The 24,839-nt window shown below is 33.4% G+C and overlaps 1 protein-coding gene across 1 annotated transcript; it reads right to left on the bottom strand.

Annotated features, from left to right (window-relative positions):
• Positions 1–1,247: 1,247 nt before the first annotated feature.
• Positions 1,248–23,908, bottom strand: LOC132718546 (interleukin-6 receptor subunit beta-like; the record flags this gene model as incomplete). Its single annotated transcript, XM_060702259.1, has 12 exons — positions 23,845–23,908; positions 23,027–23,177; positions 19,477–19,776; positions 16,206–16,329; positions 15,438–15,616; positions 14,659–14,795; positions 14,016–14,187; positions 13,429–13,529; positions 6,345–6,573; positions 5,026–5,159; positions 2,833–3,001; positions 1,248–1,403 (listed from the first exon to the last, which is right to left on the bottom strand). Coding segments are annotated over exons 2-12 (1,795 nt in total), but the record flags the coding sequence as incomplete, so codon positions are not given.
• Between the last annotated feature and the right edge of the window lie 931 nt (positions 23,909–24,839).

The raw sequence follows: 24,839 nt of genomic DNA, 5'->3' as shown, positions 1-24,839 counted from the left end.
GTTTTTTCCGTTAGGTCAGTGGGTTTTCTTAAAAAAAGAAAATCCGCAGACAGTACCAAACTGTACGATGGCGAAGTGCGACTTTACGATGGTGTCAGTACGAGAGTGCGAGGGTGACAGTACGATTACGTCCGTGCGATGGTGACAAAACGACACTACGATAGTCTGGCACCATCGTACTGCTATGCTTAGCCATCTAACTGTTGTATTGTCACAATGGTATTGTTGTGGTTCACAATCGTACTGTTGTGCTTCGCCATCGTACTGTCGCGCTTTGCCACTACACTGTCGTACTGTCATCATCGTACTGTCGTACTGTGCGTGTTCATTCTCAGAAAAAACGCGATGACCCCTCACTGAAAACTATATTATAATTGTGCGTTTTAAATGCGTATTTAAATGTTTCTTTGTTTCTTTTTTATTTGGTTTTGCAAACCCTTGAGCTTATGTAATGATACATATGCGTTTTGAAGTCAGTTTTTTGTATATCTTTTGTCTGCATGACAGGAAATACACAAAACTACACAAAAAGACCATGTATTATGTATAGAAGAATGTATACCTGCTAGGGACAGGACTGGAGACAATTGTGGTGGACCTTTTGTCGGTAATAGTTGGATTCCGAAGTATATCATATGGATTTTAAAGTATGGCATAACGGTAAACATGGTTTATGTATCACTTACAGTTACTGACACAACACTTGCCTAACTAGCCTTAGTGCTTTTAGTATCAAACTGACGTTTAAGGTTCGAATCTTAATGAAACATTGTTTTTATGTTGTTGTAGTTGTTGTTGTTGTTTTTATTATAATTTTCGAAACTTGACTATAAAGTGCATGCCGATCACCTCTTGTACAAATTGAAGTTATGAAAATTTACACAAACATCTACAATGTATATACCAAAGTTATGATTTTTCAAAGAAAAGACACAAGAAATTAAAGAAATGATTCATCCACTAATGCTGCACATAATTAAAAACAAATAAAGAAATCTGAAAAAAGTTTGTTCAGGATTCGAACATGTTTGTTATTTCGCACTTGCTATGCTATAATACTTACCACTAGGACGTTCGTATAAAATAAAGCATCGAAAACTTTCCTATTCTAATAGTATATCGTAATAAATTACGGAAACTAACGAAAAAGCTTTCGAAAATTAGTGAGTCTCAGTCAATATTGCAAAACAATAGACTAAACTAAGTTAGAATATGTATATTGTGTTTATCTAAATTTCTATACAAACATTTTTGCACTCCGTCATCTAAATTCATGTACAAAACATTGTATATAGCAATATATGGTTCGCCCGGTTTACAGTTCAGTTTATCCCAGGAAACTAAGAGCGAGTTATCCATTGGTCCATTTGCTATTACCACGTTGCCAGGTTCCCTACTTGGCTCTGAAATCAAAGAAAACAAGAAGTATCTTTTACAAAAGATACCCGGCCGAATGCATAAGTATGTTATTTTTAAGTTTTCAATACAAAAAGAAATGATAACAAATACCAAAATAATGAAACTAGAAACTTCAGAGTAACTGCACATGTCCGGGCAGCCAATTGTTACATTATGAGAAGTATCAGATATTATTTTTTTTTGAGAAAATGTGGGGTTTCCCAAATAAAGACCCCTTGACGGGAATCAAAATTTTTAATTAGAGTAGTTTATTTTCTTTTTGTGGTGATCATCCTGTGTGTTTCCTGGACATTTATTTGATTGTGTTACCGTAAAATATCAGTTATATAAACAGGAAATTATCCCGAGTGTCTCATGTTACCTCGAATAAAGCATTTTCTCACGTGTACTAAATATAATTTCATGATAAAACTGTAGAATATAAAAATTAATATTTTTTTTTATAATTTAATTTAATACACGAATAGCAAACTATACTCAGTTTCAAAAGAAAGTGTGCACTTGGTAACTTTGAAGTTCTGTATACATACATGAGCAAAATAGTGGTAAATTTAGTAACAAAATTTACAAATTGTATAGACCATACAACGGTTTGATTCTTTCTGAAATTATCAGAGTTTTGGTTTCGTGTAGCGAAAGGTAAGTTGCAGAATTGTGATTTTTAACACTTGTTTGTCTTCTTACGTGACCACTAATTAGTACCTCGAGCTCATGGATGGACCGATGAAAGTTTTCGAAACTACAACGTCATATGGGCTGGGATTTTAATGATGTTTCATTCAATAATCTAATACCCAATGGCAAAAATGTATTTACAAAAGGCACATATCTGCAACTTTTATTACCCATCCCTCATCTGTTTACGCGGAACCAAAGTCCTTATAATAATCAAATTTCAATTAAATGAAAACCATCATGTAGTGACAAAACATTTCTGAATAATGTTATACCAAATATGACAAATATTTTGCTTAAATAAATATACAAAACTTCCCTAATATCAAGTGCACTCTTTATTTTGAAACTCAGAATAGAAGTCCGCGTCTAGTATATAACAAATTTATCTGAAGTACAGTGCGTCATATTATTAGTAATGTAAATTAGTATGTTGAGATCTCGTACACATATTTCATATTCAGATCCGGTGAATCCTTTTGTGGTCCCGACAATAGGGTTGACCCCATTTATTCTCCCCGCCCAAATGCTCAATATGGGCCGGGAACCATCCCATACTGACCTAACAAAATAATGTTTGGTAAACATATATATACAGAAGTTATAAATTGATAAATTCATGATTACCTTGGCACCCTAGATGATGGCCCCTTTTTATTGGATAAAATAAGGTTATAAAAAACGAGGTGTATTTTTCATTTTACATATATTTTTTTTAAATTTCCAAATATGACAAACCTTTGTGTTTGGAATATACGCATTCTTGCCACTCTAAACCACTACTGCCCTCTTCATACACCGCACTAACACCATACAGAAAGTCTTGTGGGTTTTCATTGAACTCAAGCTGCACAACAACCTGTTCTGTACCCCAAGAAAATGTCTTCCACTGAACTTCAGAGTCACTCTATTTAAAAAAAACAACATTTTCTTAAATTAATAACATTTTTTTGATGTAGATATTATAACGTCAATTTTGATTGGACAATCGAGACGTTAATAATTTCTATGTACACAAATATTGCAAATTTATTCAATATCATAAATCATATATTAAAATGAAATTTGGCATATGGTCAAACTCCTACACAGTGACCCCCCTTTGTTTCTCTGCACATACCACTGTACTCACAAAGAAGAAATATAATATTATGCGGATGTGTTCGGTCATGTACGCAACAAGTGGTTAGTGAAGCGAATGTTAAATGAACGTTTTATGTCTAAACAAATTGAAAAACCGAAACAAATTGAACACTTGCAATATGTCATTGCTGGAATATGTCATCGTATCTGCCACTAAAAACTGTTTTCTTTGTCGTAGCTTCCATTTCGAAGTCACGTGCTGTTTTCTACGGTCACTTGATATTCTGAGATTATCGAAACATGAATGTGACACCTGTGCCAATCTTAGGCTTGTTTATTTTATTTTTCACATGAATTAAAAAAATTAAAGATACAATAAAGAAAATATTTCAGACTCCGAAAATTTAAACGACCAAATAATGCGCGGTTTAACATTTCGCATTCTGAGTACTGTCTGTGTCCCGGCTCAATAAGCGATGAAATCTCGTATTGCTTGGACAATAAGCAATATCATGAAACGAATAGTAGAATAGAATAGAATAGAACGGAACGGAACAAAATAGAATAGTAAAGAATCAATGGCCTTTACAGGCATATAATCATAATACTGATATTGTACAAGATGTAAAGCACATTATTATGATTAGCAAACACAAATAACAAAAGACTGTAATAATACGAAACTAAAGCATATTAAATGAAAACAGTGAATAAATTCTTATTTTTTTTTAAATTTGAGTCTAGATGAAAAACATTTTTGGACAAAGTTTGCTACCGTATCATAATGCAAGTTAAAACCATCTGAAAGGAAATTCAATATACATATTATATCGGTTGACACCGGAAAATAACAAGTGTACATAAAAATGTTTTAATTGCCGGGGATATTTGTTTACGTTCTGTGTCTGCAATTTTTACTTTTTTGAGACTTTGGTAAATAAGATTTTTTTTTCATTCATGTGGAAGTTTAATCGAAATTCGTTTATGATTGAGCCCCACTTGTATTAAAATGTAATAAGTTTCAGAGTTGAAAAGGGAGGAGCATGGTGGGATCGGAGTCTGACTACCGAGTGTCGGTGAATTAAACCACCGTGAGCAGTTTGACATAAACTGTGGTTTGCTAACAAAAAATATATCGAGGTTTCATGACCACTGTTATATCAACATTTCTAGGGCGGTTTCTTATCATTTAATAGGCTTAGCCATAGATCTATTTGTACGCCTTTAAAGGCACATAATGCTACAGAAATGAATAAATATTTACTTCTTAATAAAAGTCTAACATGAGTTTTATAACGTTTAAATAATAGATAGAAAGCATGTTAGATGCTTGTTACATGAAGAAAATAGCGCTAAATGTAAAAAAATCATAATGGTAGCAAAATGTAAAAAAGTAGTATTTTGACTTACATACAAAGTACTCAATCACTATCAATGTACCAAGTGCCAAGAAAAACAGAAGAATAATTGGCCAATGAGTAACTTGTTGGAAACTATATAAGAATACCTTTTAGAAATTAAAATGAAGCACTTCTAGGGCAAAATGGGCTTTTAATGTGATATAAAAATATCACAAATAAACACAGTTTATAAAAACACATGTTTCGCTTTAATAGACTTCATCAGTTGCCCAGCTGCCTCGTGCAATATTTCTTTTCCGTGTAGGATTTCACCTTGCCTATTTGCATAGTTATACAATCAAGTAGAATGCGTCCATGACCGACTTATTTGTAACCAACGCACTTAATAGTAACATATAATGTATCAAGTTTCCTTTTAAAAGCAAAGCATTCCTTGTTACGGTACAAAACACCAATTTTATTCAAAATTCAAGGTTATTTGTTATACCTGACAGTCACCATTGTGGTTATGACACCAGGAAACCAGGGCGCTGCTCGCTTTCGTGGTTTCGGAAGGTTTTAAGTTAAAGTATAATTTATTCATGATGTCCGCCTCCACGTAAAATGCTGGTTGTAACATACCTGAATTGTAAAATAAAATAATATGGTGTAATATAATATATACATTATATATATATATATATAATGTTTGATTTTTTTGTGTAATTTAAATATGTTGATACATTATACAAACAAGATATGAGTAATGGATACTAGTTAAATATGACTTAAAGGTACACGTAAAATAGTTAACTTTGACTTTAGGCATACAAATAAAGAGGACTTAAAGGTATACAAGTAAAACAGGAATTAAGGGGTACAAATAAAATAGGACATAAGGTATATAAGTAAAATAGGACTTAAAGAATACAAGTAAAATAAGATTTAAGGTATACAAGCAAAATAGGAATTAAGGGATACAAATAAAATAATATTCTTTGACTTAAGGGATACAAGTAAAATAGGACTTAAAGTATACAAGTATATATAAAGTAAAATAAGTATTAAGGGATACAAATTAAACAGGACTTAAGGGACACATATAAAAGAGGAATACAAGTAAAAATGGACGTAAGGCATACAATGAAATATGATTTAAGGAATATAAGTAAAATAGGACTTAAGGTATAGGACTTAAGGAATACAAGTAAAATAGGTATATATATCTTCGTATAAGATATTCTCTGAGTGAAAAAAGATGAAAAGGAAACCACTATCATTAACAACAACAACAACAACAACAAACAACCTACTCAAACAATGTACATGTAGTTAAAATGATAGCTTCTGATTGTTTTAAAACAATAAAAACATATTGCAAGGTTTGAAAGACGCACATTCTGACTACAGAAAAGAACTAATACTAGTATGTGTATTAGGTGTTTTTGTTGTTGTTTTTTACAGCTGTTTTTTGTTGGTGGTGATTTTTTAAAGGTTAAAGATCAGACGTAAAAATAAGGTAAACCCGCCATAGGCACTATTCAGAAAAAATAAATATCTTTGAAAACATCTAGTTCAGGGGGTTTAAAAGTCGAACAAAAAGAAAAGAAACAGACTAAAAAATGTAACAATACTGCAAAATGAGGAACTACTTTTATCGAGGTTTTATCCAGAAGTGCATGATGTTCAGCAAAGGCTTTTACACAATAAAATGCGGAAATGCAGCCATAACTCTACATACATTGCAAGCAATACATACACAAATCGTAAGTGAATGTTTTGATGATGAATCGAATACAAAGGAACTCGATTATGCAAGTGGTTTACCTGACGAAGCAGACGATATCGATAAACTTGACCAGCGTTCAGAAGTTCCGTTTACATTTCTTGCAGAAATGGTAAAGTTGAAGCTGTCATTGCAGGGCGCGTTGTCAAGGCAACCGTACGTTTGATCATGGTCAAATTTAGATTGATATTGTCGTCTGCTACCATGGACAGCGTTTGTTTTGAATGGTAGACTTTCTATTTTCCCGTTCTTTTCTACTTCTACAAGAGGCTGCAACAAACACAATAAGCTTTATTTTCGATTTGATGGAACCTGTTTAAGGATGGTAGTGTTACGGCTGTTTAATACAACGTAGTCAATAGCAACCTTTCGGTTTTTGTATTTTCTGATCGCAGATCAGAAAATTCAATGCGGACATTCAATCTCTGAAACAGAATTTTCACGACAAACCTAACAACAAGTAGTTCTCAAAACAGCTTAAAACTAGTGATGTTAAAGAAAGAAATATTTTTATTTTGTTACAAGTATCAAACAAATTACAACGCATTCAAAGTTTAAAAGTAGCGTTGGCTTATAGAATTGTCAATTCACCATTTACGCGGATGAATATAAAAATGCTATTTTTAGCGATGTCGATTACCGAATACCTCAGAGCGTATTACACTGTCGAGTAGTGGAATATATACATGTCGGACTGTTTTGGGGAGAAGATTTTCGCTAAATTATTTACATAAATTTTAGACAACAGGTATATCGTGAAGAAAATACCTCGAAATTAATAAGGATTGCCGTGGAGCTAAATATAAGATTTATATATCTGTGGGAATGGATATTCTAAAATTAGAATTATTTGATTTTATTCAGACTGTTTTCGTTAAACATTTTCGTGGTGCAAGGGTAACGCGCTCGTTTAGGGTGTGAGAGGTCTGGGGTTCAAATCCCAGTCGAGGCAACTTTTTTTTATTAAGGAAGTAGCCACGATATGGGAGGATAAAAGGATAAAGTGTGGCTGTCAAAAAAATTGAACATAAATGAATTTTGATGCAACTCTAGTCATGCATAGTTCCGTATGTATCAAACTCAAACTGTTAAAGTAAAAAATCCAAACGCAGTCGCTGCATCTCGGTGCCATGCAAGGTGAATTATAGTATATAAAAATAAACTAATACAGGAAAATACAGTTCGATTTAGATTGCAAAGATCAGGAAAAAACCACAGAGCTTGCAGCCCTTTTATTTAAAATGAGTATCCTTGGCTTTTGCTTAAATCCTGAGCACGTGTTTTATCCTTTTCCGGCCACGATAGATTTAACCAATAGCGGTAGTTTAATTGAAATTGCGTCGCAAATCCCTGTGATGCATATTTCACGTAAATGTTTCCTTCAAAAGACCACGCTTTTTCAACATTTGACTTGTCTTTTACACGACAGGATGCCAACATGTCCGCGTTCATTTTCGTCAAATCTTCGTTGACATAAATCTTATGTTCTTTCAGGTGTTTTGACCTGTTGAAAAGTTCGACTTTTGTTTGGCGTCTTACAAATTTAACTATAATTGGCCTATGCTTGCCGACTTTGTATTTTCCAAGTCTGTGGCTGATGTCAATATCTGCTTTCTGCAGAACAAGATCTGATTTGCTTTTTATTGTGTCTAATAATTTTTGCAATCGTCCGTAATGCCAAAGATTCGAACACTATTTCTGCGACTGTATTGTTCGGACTCGTTTTCAAATTTTTCACAGCAAAATTCATCTTTTTTAAATCTTTCGTTCTAGTTTTTCAATTGTCTGAGCTTGTGTATGGACGTCATGTTCGAGAACCTCTACTCTCTTAGTCATTAACTTACTTTCATTTCATTCATTTTATCTTTGATAATTTTCTTTATAAAAGTGGTATCATCTTTTGATAGGAGTGTTGATAATTGAATACTGATGTCTGCCAGCTGCTTTTCAAATTTTGTTTCGTATAAAGTTTCCTTTAAACATGCAGAAGTATTATACACCGAGCTGTCGTCCATAATGCAATTATTTTTGGGCGTGCTATTAGATTGAGGTTTTGGATTACTGTGCTTTACTTATTAGTTTTAGTCTTTTTACATTTTTGTTTAAAAACTGAGTAAACAGGTTGATTGTCAATATTGTCACTGGTATCTAATTCACTAACAGTTGAAGAGCGTTGTCTTGCTTTCATTTGAGCTCATTATGATACATAAATCATTTCGACATAAATCTTCTATAAATATATAAATATCACACTGTTCAACAAAAGCATATTAAAGCCGATAGCGGCTCAGTCATGCGTGACCGCAAATTTTGTCACGGACGGTAGACCCTCAGGCTATTTTGCGATCACAAATTGCTCACAAAAAGTCTCTCCACACATTCAATTTCTAAAAGTTCAAGATAACCTCTTTATGCAACATTCAAATTCCAACTTACATATTTTAATAATATTCCATACCCTTCATGAATGCAACAGTAACTCAATTATACGAATTTAACATTTACATCGCTATAAAAATCCAGCCAAAATACAACATTGTTTTGTTTACATTTTACCGGTAGTCACCACCTTTTAACCGAATAGAAAAAATATTACCACACATTGATTGTCAAAAGATTACTTTACATTGATGTACAAAAGATTACCTGACATTGATGGACAAAAGATTACATCACATTGATGGACAAAAGATTACTTCACATTGATGGACAAAAGATAAACCCACAACGATGGACAAAAGATAAACCCACAACGATGGACAAAAGACAAACCCACAACGATGGACAAAAGATTACTTCACATTGATGGACAAAAGATAACCCCACATCGATGGACAAAAGATAACCCCACATCGATGGACAAAAGATTACTTCACATCGATGGACAAAAGATTACCTCGCATTGATGGACAAAAGATAACCTCACATTGATGGACAAAAGATTACCTCGCATTGATGGACAAAAGATAACCTCACATTGATGGACAAAAGATAACCTCACATTGATGGACAAAAGATTACTTCACATTGATGGACAAAAGATTACAGATAGTTTTAACGGTAGAATTTATTTTTAACAATACTTTTAGTTATAGACTCTCTGGCCTAGTGGATGTTGTTGACGACTGTCACCCAAGAAATCGGAGTTCAAAAACTAGCGTATGACATGTATTACTTTATTTTTATTTTTTTTTGTCTTTTTAATCATGCATAATGTACTGGTAATATAAAATCAAAACTAAAACAAACTGAAGAAATAAAATGATAAGATCAACATATTTTTTATTTGAATGAAAATGTAGATATTCTGTGTCTGTATACAGTGAATTTTAAGCTACAATAACTGCTTGTTGTCCATTCTTAACATAGAATATGTTTTAAAAAGGATAGTACTTTTCTTGAAGCGATAATAACTTAATCCAATATTTAATCATAATTATTTTCCGTTGAAAATACCCTTCATATGTCTTCACTTTCAAGTCAAAGTATTTTATAGAAGCTAGTAAAGAAGCATTTTCTTTCTTTAGAGATCACATTTTCCCTATTTTTTGCAATGCAACAGAATAATAATTGTTCGTGTATTGCTGAAGCAGTGTTTGATTTATAACGATGAAGAACTACATAAAAAGCATGAACATTTTTTTTTTGAAATTACATGTTTTTGTATCATGGATCCCAGTAAACGTTTTACTTAGAAGAAAGACCTTAACCCGACTCTGCCACTATTATGTACCTCCATCAGGCTCTATGGAAAATATAGTGTAATTGTCTGTCATTTTTGCTTGATATCTTTCAATATCATTTTCCTTTTCAGAAACATGAAAACTTCCGTACAGAATGTCTGTAATAAAAAAACGACTTTTAATTCAACAATGACAAAATAATTCCCATTTCAACAAGGAAGCATTCGAAATGACGCCAGGGTCATGATTTTATCTTTCTTTGCAAAATGCTTCACAGCGAATGCTTTTTGGTTCGGGAGAAGAATGATTTATATTGCCTTTTTTAAAAATCTATATTTTTGGTTTTCGTATCCAAGATTGCAACCGAAACCATTTGAACAACTTTGGTAGAAATTCATGTGCATTTCATCAAATCTGGCCAAGTAGTTACTGAGCGGATGTCATTGGACACACATGTGTACAACAGACGGACGAATAGTCATCGGGCCAATAAGCTTAATTTAAAAGTCTATAATATCATCATTTATACATTTTACCTAGTATATATAGAAAATACTGAGGTCTAAACTGTAACCGAAATCTACGGAATGCCGTTAGGGCCATTGCCTATGAATGTGTTGATCTGAAACGTGATAGTCGATAGTACGATGATGAAAACGCGAAATCACGAAACTACGATGGTGAAAATGCAAAAGCACGATGATGAAACCGCGAAAGCACGATGATGAAAACGCGACAGTACGATACTACGATGATGAAAGCGCGATAAACTATCGTTTTCATCATCGTGCTTTCGCGTTTTCACCATCGTAGTTTCGTGATTTCGCGTTTCCACCATCGTACTATCGACTATCGCGTTTTAGATCAACACATTTATAGGCGATGGCCCTAACGGCATTCCGTAGAAATCTGGGTATAAACTGTAACAAAATCAGATAAAAATCGCTGGGTCTATACTGTAACCCTGCACAATTCACCTCGCTCTATACTGTAACATTGTTTATTTTTCAAACGCATTTGACGAACAAGAAAATAGGTTCAACTGGTCATTTACTTTTATAAACGTTTCTAAACACAAAGGACTAATGTTATGTAGGTTTACTTTTTGTAGACATGCTTAAATAATGTCGGAATTGGAGAAAAATGCGTTGGTCTCTCGATTCAAATTTTCAATCTGTCAAATCAGCACATTTATGAGACAATATGTAGAGATAAAACTGCGGTGCAGGGTCTGAAAAAATATATGGCTAGATACCTGATCTAGTTCCTTATAAGCAAATTACAAAAACATCTTTAAGAAACTGAACTACTTGTAGTATGGACCGGAATAAAATCACCTATCTGTCTTCGCCACAAATAATCCTCCATCTTTAAAATTCTATACTGTAATCGGAAAGCGCGATACTGTAACACGTTCCCTACGGTGTAAATGTATCGACTTTATGTATCTAAATTTATCAATCAATGTTTGAATATTTATTTATATGAATATGTCAAAATCCTTTTTATATCTAAAGATATATAAAGCAAATTGTACCTGCAGATATACAAAACATATTTTGTCACAGATATTTAGAGATATACTATCACAAAACATTTTTTGCACATATATTTAGAAATATTTTATTACTACAGATGTTCAAAAACATAGTGTTCTTTTTTAACTTTCTAAAAACATTTTGCTTTACATATATTCTAAATAAATTAATGTAACTGATTTTCGTGATAAAACGTCTTTTCTCCTTTGGTTTGTTTTTAGAGTACATTTTGAGATCAATGATTTGTTTCCATCTCATGTATTTGATTAGACAGACGTAATTTCCAGTTGAATGTTGTATATTTCAACTGCAAATGACGTTTGACCTTTCACATCATCTATCCGGAGTGTTTTGTTATGACTGATCGAAATACATTTATAATACTGGCACGTTTGTAACGTCATTTCTCATTGAATAATCTTGACGTTTAATAGTTGTATTTTCTGATCGAAGATCAGGAAATACAAAGCTAACATTCAATCTCTTACACAGCGGTTTCACGACAAACCTAACAACAAGTAGTTCTTAAAACAGCTTAAACCTAGCGATTTAAAAGAAATAGTTTTATTTTGTTACAAGTATCCAACAAATTACAACGCATTCAAAGTTTAAAAGTAACTTCGAGTTATAGAATTGTCAATAAATGTACATTCACAAATTACGCGGATGGATATGATTTTAATCAATGAAAATGCTATTTTTAGCGATGTCGATTACCGAATACTACACAAATAAATCTGACTGTCGAGTAGTGGAATATATACATGTCGGACTGTTTTGGCGAGAAGATTTTTGCTAAATTATTTACACCAATGTTAAACAACAGGTTTATCGTGAACAAAATACCTCGAAATTAATAAGGATTACAAACCCGAAATGCAATGGAAATTCTTAATTTAGTATTACTTGATTTTATTCAGGCCCTTCGTATAACTTCTCCGTGGTGCAGGGGTAACGCGCTCGTTTAGAGTGTCAGAGGTCTGGGGTTCAAATCCCATTCAAGGCAACTATTTTTTAAATTTATTTTTAAAGTTTCTTTGTTAAGGAAGTAGCCACGTTATGCTAGGATAAAGTGTGGCTGTCATACAAATGAACATAATGATTTTTGATGCAACTCTAGTCATGCAAAATTCCGTATGTATCAAACTCTGGTGCCCTGCAAGAAGAATTATAGTACATAAAAATAAACTTATTCAGGAAAATAATACAGATATACAGTGCGATTTAGATTGCAAAGATCAGAAAATACCACAGAGCTTGCAGCCCTTTGATTTCTGTCATTTATTATGGATAATAGCCGAAGACGTTCCGATTGCAACGTAGTGTAAGGGACTAAGTATTGTTCCGACAACGCGGGCAAGATTATTTATCAGAATTCATACACCACTCAATAACAGTTAGTTGTAACCCAGGACTGCGATTTGAAAAATCCATTACTATTTTGTCGACAAATATTAACCATCATATTGACCTAGGAGTGCGGGGACAGAGGCAGGTAAAATGTGGCTTATGCCCACATCTAATACCCCTCCCACACACACACACACACGCACGCACGCACGCACACAAGCACGCAGGCACGCACGCACGCACACACACACACACACTTCTTTTGTTTGGTGGTGGGATCGTGTTTTGCACTTGCCTGTTTTATTATTCTAAATATCCATTTATGGCGTAGCGAAAAATTTGGAAGGTCCGATCGACATTTAAGCTGAAAGCTTTCTTATGCAACATTTAAGAAGTAAAGACAGTATGGCGTTAGGAAATTTATGAATTTCCAACAGTCTCACAAATACCAAAGTATTATATCTTTCATATGCAAATGTTTCAAAATAATTTACTATACTATTTACCATACTTTAAATGGTGTCTAATAATTTGGATTGTCGGAATACTGTTACCTTCCAAAATATGCACACACGCCTTTCCTTGTTGTTTCCTTCGCATTCCCTGGGATGCCAGTGGTAACCCCCTTGTATAACTTTTGGACTCGAAGCTGGTTCTTAAAATCACAATTGATTTAAAAGCATTAATAATAATAAACAGTTATTATGATATACTTTAGCCCATAAGAATATCAACATAAACTTGTGTTTCATAGGTATTAGTTTTAGACATAATTACATGCATATAATGAAATGTATAGAAGATGTTTGGTAACAGTTTCCAAAGACCTGGCGGAATAGTCACAAAGTGATGAAAATTGCTCATCACTATATAGGACAATTAGAGGACGCCGTGCAGCTAAATAACCCCCCCTGTATAAATAATTATACAAAAGGGTATACACACTATGTTTAAATTTCTATTACAAAAATCTGAAAAGTCTTTTAAGCCAGAAACGGCTGAATTTGCCAATCTTTGAATTTGGTACAGTCTATTTTAAAGCTTTGTTAGACTGCACGACGGATCTACAGACTAATCTGGTACTATATGTTAGTGGCAATGGAATCCAACAGACTTAGGGGTAAGATGAAAATATATTTACTATCAGTATACGTAACCGCGACAACCGATTTCGGATCACTATTATAACCGGACTGGTTCCCTATTGGAAGTGTGCTGACTGTCACAGTGTAGCTCGTGTAGGGGTGAAGGTCACATAGTCTTCTCGTTTGTGTCTGCTGCTCGGTAATGAAAGTGGTGTTAAATTGAAACTCCTAAAATGTAAGTTTAAAGCTTGGCACATATTCAGGATAATAACATATATACATGTATTAGGAAGTCTACAAAATTTCAACCGAGGTGAAATCGGATAACCGGTATTTCAACCGCAAATGAAACCAAATTACGGTATTTCAACCTTGAAGAAAATCGGATTACCGATATTTCAACCGAGATGAAAACCGGATTACCGTTATTTCAACCAAGGTGATACCGGATTACCGGTATTTCAACCTAGGTGAAACCGGACTTCTGGTATTTCTACCTAATTGATACCGGATAATGAAAATATATCTAAATAGATTTCAGAATTGCAAACTATCTCAAGTTTTTATCTTTTTGTAGTTTTGAAAATGAATCCACATAAATTGTCAGTGAAAAAGAACTAAATTGAAAATCTAATTATATTCAATCACATGAACACCATGGGAGGTAACTGGAATCATACTTTAAGACTTGTAACTTACCCAGTTATCTTTCCATCGGCCGGATACTTTGACAGTATGTCTTTTCGGATATGTCATGTCAGCTGATTGCCATTTTACCTCAATACAGGTGCTACTTATGACATTACTTGAAAATTCCACAACAGGATTCGGCTTTACTAATGACATAAAATTATTTTGTTAAAGTTTGATACATTGTTAGTGACGCATCGTCTAAGCAATTACATGTATCAAAATTTCACATAACCATGTAAGACAATGCTTTGTCTAGAGGTTTATTTGTAAACTTTTTGACAAACATTTTTTCTGTAAATGCAAAGCTTTTAGATAAATAAAATAGAGCCGCATTCCTTTATTGTTGCTTCGTCTTTTATATCTTTATATTCATATTAATTTTCATTCACTATATCTTAGTTAGGAACTATGATTTGAAAATACCACTTGTTACTAATAACTCATTAACATGTTGGTTTGCATGGTTGTGTTTTAAATCGCGCCAAAACTGCATCTAGTGGAAGCCTCATTCGCGTATTATTCCATGCACAAAGATGCACCTGAGTAAAACCACCGACGTACCTTTAGCTAGCTGGGAAGGTTTTCCAAAGTCCCTTGCGGGAGTCAAACCAACAGCGGTAAAGGGGCAAGGGATTTGAAGTCAAGAACGAACCATTACAACTAGGTTACGGACGGCACTCGTATACAAATTCAATCATTTAATAACTTATCAGACAAAAGCAAACTTACTTACAAGATTCGTAATATTGTTTGTTATCTTAAAACAAGCTTTTTTTCGAATTTACCTATTTTGGAAGTATCTGTTAAAAAATGCGACTCGGCGCTTTTTCCACAGGTTTGTTCCAAACTAACTATCATTTGAATCTCTCTAAACGTGAAGTCAGTTTCAGTGTTTTCCCAAAAGCAAAAGCCATTCTCTATGTCAAGATATGGACAGTGCATCCAAGGTGAATCACCGCTTTTCCTTGGAACAGATTAATCATCAAGATGAGTAAGCAACACCATTAACACCATTTACAATACAATACAATAAAACACAATACAATACAATGAAATGCAATGCAATACAATACAGTACAATATACAACACAAAACAAAACAGCACAACACAATACAATACAACACAACACAACACAACACAACACGACACGACACGACACGACACGATACGATACGACACAATACAATACAACACAATACAAAACAGTTTATTTGCTTTACACATAATACAATGTTTCTAGCATGTTATGTAAAGGCAGTTAACATATATAAAATAAGTTTATACATTGGAATTAATATTTTTTTATGTTTCACTAAATACGCGGTAAAATTGTGCAATCCAAATTTAGTTTGACCATACTATTGTTTATTCCACACAGACCCTCACATAAGTAATACAAAACATTCTCTTCTTTCAATATGAGATAAAAAAATAAATCACTGACTCTTATGTATTATATAAATTTTGATATTTTCAATGCGAAATATTTCAACTTCTGTCACTGATAAATTAGAAAAAAAAGAGAGAGAAGACCAAAATACAAAGACTATACCATAGAAGCGCCACTTCCGGTTCTTTAAATCTGTCATATATTGTCCCATAGCTCCAGGAACAGTTCAGAGATCTGTCATAGTTTTCGACCAGACAACTAAAGTTTTGAACTTCAATTGGTAAAGCTGAAAAACGTAACCGATTTTCATTTTATTACATTACTTATCTGTTTATATTCGGCAATATAACGCTCGTTGAGACCTTCTTTTGCGTTAACATTATTAATTACATGTACGACTCCGCAGAAAGAAAGAAGATCCGCTGCCTAACACGACCCCGCAGAAATGACCACAACCCCGCAGAAAAAGTCCGTTTTGCCAGCGACTCTGCAGAATTGCGCAAGTGTAAGCTAAGCTTTTATACTGCGTTATACCTTTGAATGTAAAGTTAAAATGTGATAAAAAGTCCATTGGAGTGGAGCTTCTTTTGTGAATTCTAGGCAAATTTTGTTCCATTGAGACTTGATGGCAAATGGAATTTATTTAATTCAAGTGTTAATCACATCAAGGCAAAAAAGGTCAATATATTGCATGCTTTGTAGCAACCTCCCTTTCATTAGATCCACTTCGTAACAAGAACTACCGTTGTACCGTTCAGGGCTACCGTTATTAAAGGTGCACGTGGTAAAACTAAATACTGCCTAACAAATCTTGAATATGGATCGAGGCATAAGTGGTCAAATTCCACGTTGCAATACGTTTCGGCCAAACCCGGCTTCTGTGTCTGTCGGGGACATATTGTAAACATAATATAAACAATATAATAAGTGAAAAATGCCGGTGTGTGAGGAGTTGTTTACTGTGAAAAAATTCATTATAAAAAATCTATAGTAAGTTACAGCCTTAAGAGACTAGAGGCAAAGTGGTAGATACTTTTTTTATATATAAATTCATGTCTGTTTAGTCGACTTAAACTAATGGTTTTAATACGTGAAATGTTCAGTTTGTCTGGATGCTACACAATGTATTTAATTTATGTAGGAAACTATGAACTTAAGAATATAATCTCAAATCATTTCCTGGAACCAACTAGGATTTAGGAATGAGTGTAACGTTTCTTGCTCAAGGAAACCACGACTTGCCCTATAACGGATCTTGAACCTACACAGCCAGCAATCGTCAAGTAATTGTGTATATATGATAACTGAAACAACACTGCATATTTACCCTGCTGGAACCGAAATAAATTATCTAGTGGTGAGGCAAGTCAGGCTGCACAATATTTCTGGTTCAGTTCTGATGGCTGACCATTTTTATAAATTTCTGCCTTAATATTCCCAGACAAATTATGAACAAATCAAACTTAATGACGTTTTATTGCATATAGTACATGTATGTCAAGCCGAGTACGAAAATGCTTAATTTGACAAAAATGCCCCCAGGTTAATATCCGCAAACAAAGTGTGAAATATATGGCAAATGAAACGTTTATGAAACGTTCATGTTAAATTACTTAATCATATCTGAAAATCAAATGAAAAGTAGAAAATAATGTAAACTCAAGATTTTGCTATAAATTATATAAGATCTCTCTAAAATTGCATACCGAACTTAAAAAGGACGAAAACTTATATCCAAATTGGTTTGCGTAATTACAATTGTATATAAACTATTTCAAGACGTATTTATAGCAAAATGGCCTCCTTATTATTAACAATAAGGAATGGCATATTTTTGCTGTCCGCCCTTTGAAAAAGGAGGTGGACACGTATTTGTCCCCTTTTCGAATGAGAAGGGGATTCTTGTGATGCGTGTATGTGGTCACACGGTCACTTTCCTTCCAATATGACCTCGATGCGTGTATGTGGTCGCACGATCGAAAATCTTTTTAAAAATGCAAAATTTTAATGTTCATAAAAACCACTAACTCTTGTACAACTATATGTATATCATATGCAATCCTACACAACTTTTTCAAACTTCTAATAAAAAGTTACTTACGTCTGTTTTAGCATTAAATACTCCTGAGTAGTTCTGTATTTTATATTACTAAAACTATAACTCCTAATTGTTTAGTTACTCCTACCTTAAAAGGAGTTGAAAAAGTAAACAGTAATCTAATTCTGGCTTTGTATCGTTTGTGGTATTCATGTGTAAGTTATTTCCCCTGATCCTCATAATTAGAAGTTTTAAAAGACTAAGCTAAAAAGTCTTAATTAGGATTTTCTGTCACCTACTAAGACGTGTCCAAGTACTTATTATAATTTTTTTCTGCTAATTTGTCTTATTTAATATCATAATTAGGAATTTTTCTCCAATGACGAGTTTATTTTTTGACAATTAGACGGTTAAACATCCTAATTATAAGATCCTATTAGGCTTTTTTTCCCCTCAAAATTAGGAATTAGGCTATACTTTTCAATGCTCTAAATTAGGCTTTTTAAACTTTTGATGTGTATAGCTGGCTTAAAATTCTTCTGCGTAATTCTTTAAATGTTAATGCCCGAAGAAAGGTGTATTAACCTTTTCCCTTATATAAGCGTGTTTTGACGGCTTTTTGTCCCCTTCCCCCTTTTGAGGCCTCAAAACAGTGAAAAAATGCCCTATTTAGGCCAAAAACACTGTTTTTCGTTTGAAAAATGTTGTTAAAAAAGTGACCACTTTTTCCGCACCGCCCCCATCCAAATATACATCAGGGGATTGCCAGAAGGGGGCTGTGCCCCCTTCTGTTTGGGGGTCAGAAGGGGGCGGTAGTCCGCGTCATCGCCAAGAAAATTTTGGACACGTGACAGGCTAAAAATGGCCTCCTGTCAGGTCGATTTTAGCATGCTGTTACAGAGGCTATAGTCTAGTCAACATTTGTGCCAAGTTTCACCAGTATTGAAGCCTTTTTCATAGTTTCATAGCAGTTTGAACTTGTTACAGGAGGCTTTTCAATGAAAACGGCCATTTCATGGGGTAAAATGTAAAGCTTCTCAGCAGTGTCTTGGACCTTTGCTAGGCAAAATGTTTAAACTCCTCTCATTCCTTACACCTTAAGATATCATGTTTGGTACATGTTTTATATGAGTAAAAGGCTTGAAATTTGAATTATTATTAAAAGCACACAGAAAACAACAAAAAAAGGACAAAAACAACAACAAAAAAGCAAATAAAACAAGAAAACAACAAAATTAAAAAAAAAATATCTCACGTTACCATGTTACTGACTGAAAATTTACATGGGTACAAGATGATCTGAAACTCATTCCCCCCTCCAACCCACCCCATCCTTCCCCAAAAAAATCAATTAATAATATATAAAAAAATAAAAGTTTCTGCTAAATCACTTACGGTACACATTTAGAATAGAGCTGGCGTCTGTGAGCATGTCACAAATTTCGTCGGTGTTGTCAAGAATACAGCAAACTGCCACGTGATCATGTTTACGGGAAACGTTGAACAACGTTATTTCAGCCGTACAGTAATCTACTAGATGCGTACTGGTACTGGCAACTAAAGATTCCGAAGATAACACAGGTTTAATTTGATTTTTAGAGTTAGTTGTAGTCTCTAAAGAACATGTAAATGTGATATTGTCCCCGGTACACACGGCTGGATCAGTCGGAAGTATGTTTATTCTTTGTGCTGACGCTGAAATATAAAGAGGGTATTGAATAAATGTAGGGTCAATACTGAATTTATTGAATGAAATAATTAAAAATATAATGCGAGCGTCCACGAATAATTATGAGGTTATTACTGTTGAGTACAATACTGAATTCTATTGGACGAGTAAACAGCTGTTAAAATTATATTGGACGAGTCGCTAGCTGAGTCTGATATAGGTTTTGCAGCGGTGCACGAGTCCAATAGAATCAGTATTGTCCATAACCATGTTTAATGACCTCTTTATTTCACACCACTATTTTTTTGGACACAAAGACATGTGCAACTTTGTTGCTTCAATTACAATAAGGATTTGATATGGATTTTGGACACTCAAGAAATAAAAACGATGTAAGATGTGGTCTGACATGGATTTGATATGAACCTTTGGGCTTTAGAAATGAAAACAATGCACAAATTATAGTTAAGATTGAATCTAATAATAATTGCTTTTGGAAGACCACGTTATAAATGCTGAAAGTACGTTGGCTATATTTCATAAAGTGTAAAATAATTTATTCTATTTATCACATACATGTAAATAAAAAAGAACCCTTTTTCAGCTGAATTATCATTTTCCATTGACACGACGTCATCATAAGCATAATCATATAATTTCCGTTTGAAATGAGGGAGTTTCTTAATGTCAGACCGACCCACTACTGACCCACTGTTGGCACTCAATAGTAGAGTGGCTACTTACATAAAAATATCAAAACTGTATTTTTGTTTATTATTTTCAGTCGCAAAATGTTTAAATAAATTTTCACTTTTTAACACTAATGCGGACTGTTGCGTTTTACATTAACTATTTTAGGTGACGAGCGTTTTTCCCCTTTGTCAAACTTTAGGCCTTTATATTACAGCTGCAGAAAACTTATAATTATATCATCATTTCTATCAATTTATGTTTATACACCGTTATGAAAATGCATAAAAGTGCACATCTCTTCGTTCAAATTGAATTTTATACACGATATATTTTACTTGGAAATCTACATTTACAATGAGTTTTGTAACCTGCCTTACTAATAAGGATGTACTAACCTCAATGATGAAATGTGGACGATGAAATAAATAGATTAATTTATTGTTGACTCCTTCTTCACCTTGCACCTAAGAATATCGCTGACTCCAAATATTTTTATTTTCATTTTCTAAGTCCAAAATATCTATATCAAATGTACATCATACCTCACCCTCGTTTTCATTTTTAGAATCCAAAAACGCATATTAAAAGCTATTGTACTCAAAGCAATAAACCCCTGTCAAAATGTCAAAAAGGGTTGAGTACAATTTGGTGTAATAATGCATTGTTGAGTCGAGTACAGTACTGATCCTATTGGACTCGTACACAATTTCAAAGCCTTTATCAGACTCGGGTTACACCTCATCTGATTTAAATCATCTCCTAATTAAGCTACGCATTAGGCAAGAAATTACTTGAGTTTATCTGAACTTTAGACGGATTGACGTTGCACCTCGTCCAATAAAGGTTTGACTGCTGTGCTGTCGTCCAATAGAATTCCGTCTTGTACTCAATAATGAATGAAAACTTTATATTATTAGCCGATTCATGGAAAGGTCATACATGTCAACAATCCAATAAGGATATATTGGACATACAAATAATTCCTATATTATGAGATCGATATGTATTCAGATAATGAGCTTTGGTGATACTGCCAATCTCTGATTTTTTACCCCCAAATGATTTGGTTTCAAACTGATTTCAAAATAAACGACATTTTACCCTTTAAATACTGGGTCTCGGACTGGTATTTGATTTTAAATAAACGACAGATAAAAGTTATCGGTTTTGAAACACTTAACCTTTAACATACATAACAATGTAATGACTGTGTAAATACTTAATATGAGATATAAATGCGACAATTGTTGCCAATTGGTTTTACATTTTACGTCTCGTTACAAACCAAAATTGTTTTTACATTTTATGTTTGTTTACCAACCAACTTGTTTTTTAACATCTTACGCTTGTTTACAAACCAAAATTGCTGAAATATTTTATGTTTGTTTACTATACAAACCAAAATTGTTTTTACATTTTACGTTTATTTACAAACCAAAATTGTTTTTACACATTACGTTTATTAAAAAACAAAAAATGTTTTTACGTTTGATTTTTATATTTTATGTTTGTTTTACAAACCTAGAAGAAAAGGGTTATACCGATAGTCATTATAATTATCGTGCAACGAAATACATGTCATATTGAAGACACTCATATATTTTTTTTAATTTTTCATAAATCGGTCGTGATTTAGACCTTTATATATTCCACAGCATCGTCAGAATCTTTAACGTTTTTATAGGTTTCTTTTGAAGTTAAATGCGCATCTTTTTTTTGTTGTTTTTTTTTTGTTGTTGTTTTGTTTTTTTGGTAGACTTTGTACTTTTCTTAAAAATGCTATTCTTGCAGACTTATCAATAATGACACATATTTTTTTCATGATTAAACAATCTTTTTAGTATTAAAATTTTATGTTTATATGCCATTTTAATCGAGAATAGAGAATCACTGACAAAAAACGGTAGAATTGTGACACAAGAGGGCCACGGTGCCCTAAGATCGCCCGCCTGAAATCCATTTTAAATACATGTAGAAGTTAACTACACAACGCCACATACCATTATTTTTGCTCCAAGTCTTGTGCTTCGAGAGCGGAAGATTTTTCCCTATGTAAAGAATGTCAAGTGACTTCTAAGGTGAGCTTTTACTTTAGTTCCAGGGTCATTATATTTTTAAACTGGGTATAGGCTCACTAAATCATGCTTCACAAGAAATATCTAAGTTCCAGACATTCGGGTTTGGGAGGAAAAGATTTTTAAAGTTTTTTTCATATGACTCTTTGTTAAATCAAGTGACCCAGAATAGGGGTCATGCTTTAAATGTATTTGGTAGAGGAAAGTATACAATTACACACTTACAGATATACAAAAGATATCATAATATATATTTTTGATATTTAACTTTATGTAAAATCAAGTGACGGATCAGGCCAATTTTGACTCCAGGGTCATTATTTGATTAGTGGGATTTCAATTATAAGCTACAAAAGATAAAGAGTTTGATCAGGCGACACAACTTGGCACTAATCTGGTGCCAAATGTCAAATCATTTTGGGTTCCAGCGACTGATTAAAAGTCCAAATGTTTTAAATAGTCAGTGCCCCGTTAAATGCATTTATAAATTCATATGCAAAATACTTACCAGTGATAAAACTGGGAATGCAGTTGCAGACGACAACATAAATGAATAAACACAATTTCCCATGTTGTGCTATTTGTATGTTTGTGCCAGCCATGTTGGTATCCGCAAGGGTTCAATCATGTGTATCTAAATTCCATGGTTTTGGAAAATGCTGAAAAAAGTTTATGCATAGACAATAATGGAAAATGTTAATTAGAAAATATTTTATATACACACTTCCCGGATGTTGATAAATGAATAAGATATTTTAATTGGTATATATTCGTACATGAATATCTAATTTTTAAACTGAGTTAGAAGTATTCAATTATTTTGTTGCAATGTATCGTTTGCATATTTAAGTGAATTTATGCAAAAAAAAAAAAAAAACACATCGGAGAATTTATACAAAACAACCCTTAAAACTTGGTAATTTATATAAATGCCTTGTAACACAGCCCTTTCTGACACGCGTCACCATGGTAACAACAACACAAACATTCTTAATATGTTCTAAAACAATCACCGAGCATATCCATGTTTACGTGTATTTTGTACATAATAATACAACAATAGTAATACAACACTTAAAATCTTAATGATTAACTATATATAATTATATTTCATAGCCATTACAAAATTGAAAAAAAAAACGAATAAGAGCTCTGGCAAAACTTTGACAGTACAATAACACAATTATGCGATTAGCTGTTACAGTAGCATGTAGATGCTATGCAAAATATAACTAACAAAGGTGTACTATTCCATCTTTATATCGTCAAAAATCTAACATTAATGATAAATATAACGAAATTCCAAAATCAGAAAGAAATAAATACCTCCTTAATATCCACAAGGAAGAGCTTTTGTCCGCACGCTAGTACTTAATTCCCAACGAATATCTAAAAAAGTGCAACCCAGGTTGAAAATAAGTAAGGTTATAAAAATGCTGATCGGGTTATCTGTATAAGGAGCGGATATGAGTGATAATTATGGTACATTTAACACAATTATCAATTTGTTAAGTCTCTTCTATCATTTGTAAACATTAGTTATCAGTCGCAACCGGCATGATTTTTCTGATTTTGCATCTTTCTGCTAATTTGCAGAATCTCTAGACAGCGCTTGTCCCTGCGAATATTTAAAAGGTTTCTGCAGCGTTTCCTTGCATTTTTTGTAGTCAATTGAAGAAAAAAAGCCGCGAGCATTGGTCTAGAAGTATCACTACATCGTAATTTTAATATCATGATTATAAAGATAACAAAAAGGAGGTTACTTATAAAATTAATGTTGAATAAATTGAAATAGCTTTTTAAAAGGAATTGTATTAAAGCTTTTGACCGTGAACATTGGCTCTTTTCGTAAACATGTACTTAGAATAAGAGACCGTGTGTTTAGAAATCGCCCGGATTATAAGTTGGGTGTTTGTTCGCGAGAAGGTAACACAACACCTGCAACCGTGAAACCGATAACTTAAAATGTCCACACCCCTGTACTCCAGTTTCTGTACTGCCCGTAGAGACTAAAAACTAGCTTTAATCTTTTAAACCTACTTTTTGATGTACTACATGATGTAAGGAATGGTGACATATACTGTTTAACTATTTATTGTTAAGGTTCCTAAGGAGTCCTTTAACATGCTTCTGTGACCTCTTATGCAAGCTAGTGCCTAAACTGCTGTATGTTCTTGCCTAAGTTGCAAGTTGGAGATGATGATGAAGTTTAAACTTAATGAGGGTCCATCCGCCCTTTTGGGCACAAAATGCAGCTTTCGCTGTCGAGTACGGACCCCGGACATGCCACCAGTCATGTCCTTAAAGAGTTAATTTTAAAG

This window comes from Ruditapes philippinarum, unplaced genomic scaffold (assembly GCF_026571515.1).
Source record: "Ruditapes philippinarum isolate M1 unplaced genomic scaffold, ASM2657151v2 ctg8189_1_1_1_1, whole genome shotgun sequence".
NCBI classification, from domain to species: Eukaryota; Metazoa; Mollusca; class Bivalvia; order Venerida; family Veneridae; genus Ruditapes; species Ruditapes philippinarum.
Note: the sequence above shows the minus strand (reverse complement) of the source record. Positions and strands in the feature narration are given on the sequence as shown.